General features: G+C 41.5%; 1 protein-coding gene across 7 annotated transcripts; it reads right to left on the bottom strand.

Moving 5' to 3' along the window:
- Positions 1–567: 567 nt before the first annotated feature.
- tmem81 (transmembrane protein 81) lies at positions 568–4,784 on the bottom strand. Of its 7 annotated transcripts, none has more exons than XM_086025445.1 (6): positions 4,166–4,784; positions 3,432–3,654; positions 3,219–3,361; positions 2,068–2,183; positions 1,366–1,559; positions 568–768 (listed from the first exon to the last, which is right to left on the bottom strand). In XM_086025445.1, exons 2-6 carry the CDS (start codon positions 3,636–3,638, stop codon positions 640–642), a joined length of 789 nt encoding a protein of 262 aa, XP_085881571.1. In that variant the 5' UTR covers positions 3,639–3,654; positions 4,166–4,784; the 3' UTR covers positions 568–639. The 7 variants fall into 7 exon arrangements, with proteins under 7 accessions (XP_085881571.1, XP_085881599.1, XP_085881584.1 ...); XM_086025473.1 differs by having other exon boundaries at positions 3,432–3,593; positions 4,422–4,783; XM_086025458.1 differs by having other exon boundaries at positions 3,432–3,593; positions 4,166–4,781.
- Positions 4,785–5,059: the final 275 nt, after the last annotated feature.

Consider the following 5,059-nt stretch of genomic DNA (forward strand, 5'->3'; position numbering starts at 1 on the left):
AAACATCTGTACATCTACAGTATATACAGACATAATTAAAAAAATTGGATTTAAAACAGACGTTTAAAAAGAAAACACACATGCTACTTGGTTTAGCTCCACTTCCCGAATGCTGCACTCCCATCGGACAAGAATTTAACTTTTGTGACGTGATAAGTCTCATAGTTGTCAGAACCAAGGCCTTGTGGGCCAGTTCCGGTCCGCCACTAAATTTTGTGGCCCACAGACGCAAATCTTGTGTGTCAACTTTTATGATTCTTGCCTAAATTTCTACCAACATTTCTAAATGCCATATGTACAAATATGATATACAGTATAGCAAGCCATTTTTGTTCTCAAGTCCATTTTTACAGTAACTTGAACAACAGTGGAACAAACTATTACATATTATTCTTTGTCTGATTTCAAAAGTAGTTTGCCATCAAGTCCAAGTGTTGGCAGGAGGAGCTGTCCTTTCATCTTAAAAAAACAAACTTTTGATGGAATTTTCACCTTGCCTCGAAATTTAGTTAATATTCCATCAAATGTTGTCCCAGTAGCTCGAAACAAACTGACACTGGAAACTGGTAGCCCTCGAATCTTTATTCCTGAATTGCTTAATTTGTTGCTGTGCGCATATGGTCCATTAACTGGTAGCTGTCAAAGCTCTGTCATAGTCTCAGGGCGGTTTGCATCCTCGTGGATATAAAATGAGCCTCTATTCTTCAAGACTTTCATCACCAGGAAGAGCACCACTGCCACGTTGAGAAGGCTCAGAAAGGCCAGCATCTGTGGGTTGACACACACACAAGCAACATGGAGTCTATCTGGCAAACCACTGAACACCTCCCTGCAGCACATATATATATATATAAAAACGTTTCAAAAAATTAACTCTGGTAACTCCAGAGAGATGGACTTTTATGTCGTTTCAAAAAGATGCTCTACGACTCATTGGAGAAATCCAAAACAATTTGTGCACTTTCAAAACCAAATTCAAATACCATGTTAGTTGTACGTCTTTGGCATATCGTTCGTTCAACAATTGTATTTTACAGGAAAATAATCATATTCAAGGATCAAACAAAGCTATTGAAACCGTCTTTGAATCGAGATATACTCCCCCCGATTAATTACTTGAAAATGTGTAATCGCTTGACAGCAATAGTCAGCTTCTACTCGCCAACATGGTACAAATAGACGGAAACCGAGATTGTCGACAATGGTAGTGACACCCTCAAGAAAGCCACAAGGCTGTGCTCATACTTCCAGTTCAGTACGAGGCACATTTTGGACCTTACCCACCATTAAAAAATAATAATCATATCAAAACATCACTGTCACACGTCATGACCCCAAACCATTAGTTGCTGAAGTGGGCCTTACCATGTAAAGCCAAAGGATCGCGGAATCATAAATGCTTGACACAATATGCTTCTTCCAGTCCCAAGGTGATTCCAACACACTCTGAGCATGGTCATAGTCCAGATTCAGGACCCCTTTTGGCAGCACTCGGACACCCCAGTAAACTGTTTCCAACCTTCTGAAATTGGCATCTAGCACATCACAGCGGTACGTTCCTGGTGGATACAAAAGCAACTTGTCGGCATATTCTGATGCAAGCACAAGAGGCTTAAGGTGGAAGTCAACCCAAACATACTTTTTTCAAGAAAATGTTCCCAGCAGGCCCACTAGTTGAAACACGGCATTCTGATTAATTTTGCGTTTGTGGAATATAAGTCAAGGAGCAAAATGCACCCGTTTTTTTTAGCCATCTCTGGGGGCGGCCATTTTGTCTACAGTCAACTGAAAATTACATCACAACTGCTCACAACGACCAATCACAGTTGACCTGTTTTCTGAATCTGAGGCGTGATTGGTCATTGTAAGCAGTTGTGCTGTCATTTTCAGTCGACAGAAGACAAAATGGCCGCCCCCAGAGATGGCTAAAAACGAATGGATTAACACTTATTCCACAAACGCAATATTTAGCTAAATGCGCTGTTTCATCCAGTGGGCTTGCATAGAACATATTCTTGAAAAAAAAATGTTTGCGTTGACTTCTCTTTAAGGGTATTGACACTTCACCTGCATGCTCCTCCTTGACGGGGTCCAGAATGACCAGGTCCAGCGCCGGACTCTCCCAGTGGATGAAAAGCAAGTCGTCAGAGGTGATCACCCCTGGGGCGCGGTGCCATTCCACCCTGAGGTGAGAAGGACATGCGATGAGATGTGGCATTATTGATAATCTAATGAAACTTTTCATAATGTAGCGCTCGCTCATAACGCCCTCGGCACTATAGCACCTTTAAGAATAAAAATGTGTACGAAGAAACTTGCTTATAAGCACTTAAGCAAAGCTGAAGAAGCTTGAGCGTAAATGGCGTGTGACTAAACTTAATGTCTTCCAATCTATCAGGCATGGGGAATTGGTTCCAACCCTTCACACTCACAACTACGGACAGTTTAGGGTCTTCAATTAACCCACAATGCATGTTTTTGGAATGTGGGAGGAAACCGGAGCACCCAGAAAATCCACACAGGCATGAGAGGAAAAAAACATACAAACTTCACATACGAAGGCGAGAGCCCGGATTTGAATCCATGACCTCTGAATTGCAAGACAGATGTGCTAACCAGTCATCCAACGGGCCACACATGATGTTTAATATTTATACTAATGGATGCTCATTTTCTAACAACCATATCACGTGTCACTGAAATATTATATTGGAATTGAACATTTGGCCCTGCATTGTAAATCCATTCTCAGAGGTGAAGTCCACAGTATCTTAAAAGGTACAGTCAGTCAACAGTGATCTTTTCTTCTAATGGCGCTTTGTTCCGACTGGACCTTTGATCTCAGCTACACTGGACTATTTTGATTCAAACATCCTTCAAATCTAGTAAGATTCTTGACACCTATGGCCTGAAAAATTGTTAAGGTCCTAACCTCCGGTGTTCCCCAACACTTACTAAGCCAACAAAGTTAGTAGTAGTTTATACCAAAAAAAAGTAGTTTGTTGTACCAACAACACAGGGAGTCTTGGGTTAATTGTACCTTCTGCAGTTTTGTGATTGCCAAACTACATTGGTGGGATATATCAATTAAGAAAGACACATAGTTTATAGTAAATTCGATTTTAGTTTTTAGAACAATTAAGTGAAACTTGATCATTTCCAGTGGCACATCTGATGATCTCCAAGACAAACTAATGTGGTTGGGAATTACTGCTCACCTCCACGAGAGCTTCTTCGGCTCCGTCTTCTCCACCAGACATTTCAGCTCCAGCCTCTCTCCTGTTGTCACGGTGAAGGTCTTGAGTCCACATTTCCATGTCTCTTGACACTTGACTTTCACTTTGTGACACCGTTCTATCACCTTGAACACAAGCACAACATAATGGTTGTCGCCGGAGAGTTGCTATTCGATTGGCCGTGTGCTAAAGTACCTCGACTGCTTCGGTACTCCCTTTCTTTTTCTGCAAGGCCGTCTCTCCATCTTTTATGGTGCAAACCGTTTGCACCTTGATGCCCATGCCACATGTGACACTGCAGAGCGTGGTGTTGACGACCACCTCAACCTCCACCTTCTCCACCTGAGCTGAGCTAAACTGGAGATGGAGGATTACAAAAAGGAGAACCGGCAGGTGATCCATTACGCTGAGAAATCTCCTGGAATTGAATCAACAAACTTTGATTACATTTCAAGTTGCGTAATTCAACTAAATGTTTTTCATTTTACTGTTGTGAAAATTATTGTCCCACATTTCACACCAGTTAATTGAACCCCAATTTACAAATGTAGAATTAAAAATGACCAAAAAATGCCCCTAAAATTTCAGATTAGGGGCCACTGTGTTCCTACAAAAAAAAAAAAATTATTGAGACTGGAGCCCCGCTATAATCTAAAATGCAGGTCTTGATTGAGCATTCTAACCAAGGCAGGCACACGTCAAAGGCACAATGCATTCGTCACGATTCATTATTTTCCGTCGATTACATCCAACAATTCTCAAAGATGCGCTAATGGATGGGGAATGTCTTGCTTCTCGGGACCTGTTGCCACATATTCGTAAGCGCTCCCTGGTTGACATTCCTCGATCCTGCCGCTTTCCTTGTTTTTCTCCAGTTTTAAATCGCTTTGATCTCAGTCAGTCGACGCCACAAACCCGGTTGACTTTACCTCTTTATGTCCGTCTTCTTATCGTTGCGTCGTCATCAGCAGAGGTGGGGTGTGGAGGGTGCAGTCATTAAAAAAAAAATACTTAAAATACCTGGCCAATTAACTTACAGTATTTAAGTATTGTACTTTACCACTACTGCTCACGACCATAGTGCCAAGTAATGATGTACATGCACGCAGGTAGAGGACTTGCAGTGACATACAAAGTAACACGTAAAGGTTTTCACGACATCAACTTGATGCATGTGACGCTCACCTTACGCTTGCTTGAAAATGCTCTCGTCACTCTGCTGCGACAATACCCGTCGCCATTAAAAAGAAAACGACAAGCGTCCTTTCACACTAAATAAAATACACGTAATGGCAGCTTTTCGATATTTTAAACATGCGACATGATTGCTCATTGTAATGTTGCTTTTTAAATTATATTTCCATGTCACGGTTTTGCACAGTTTACTGTCCAGCTGGTGTCAGACAAACACACGAGACGAACCTCATAATGCAGTCGCAATGCATTAAATGGCATTTTATACACAAAGCCAAAGAACTTCAGGAATATATTTGAATTGACTGTGTCAAACTGTTGCTATTGTGGGCTGCCCATCTGGAAAAACAGGCACCTGCTAGCCTTATGGTGAAAAGCTCAAAGGGAGAGTAAATGTAGCAGTTGTTGGCTGTGGCACGCAAAGCAGCGTCGGCAGCTCTTATACAAGTGTGAAAATGAATTAAGCCGTTTACTGTTAACTTTCATGATGAAGGCTAATACGAAGGTGCTTTGTGTCACGTGTCTTGTAGACCTATGTACTACCCCTAAATTTCTTGAAAGCATAAAACGTCATCCACAGTAATAAAACAATCAGCATCCTTGATAAAGCAACACCATGTATTACACTA

This window comes from Filicampus tigris, chromosome 1, assembly GCF_054856515.1.
Source record: "Filicampus tigris isolate MCC_2025a chromosome 1, RoL_Ftig_1.0, whole genome shotgun sequence".
Lineage (NCBI taxonomy): Eukaryota > Metazoa > Chordata > Actinopteri > Syngnathiformes > Syngnathidae > Filicampus > Filicampus tigris.

Excerpts from the sequence above, each read along its gene's own strand:
- tmem81 (XM_086025433.1), bottom strand. The coding sequence starts at position 4,076 with ATGTCAACCAGGGAGCGCTTACGAATATGTGGCAACAG. Across the intron at positions 3,362-3,431 it reads GGAGTACCGAAGCAGTCGAG|GTGATAGAACGGTGTCACAA; the intron begins GTACTTTAGCAC and ends CTTGTGTTCAAG. Across the intron at positions 2,184-3,218 it reads CCGAAGAAGCTCTCGTGGAG|GGTGGAATGGCACCGCGCCC; the intron begins GTGAGCAGTAAT and ends TTCTCACCTCAG.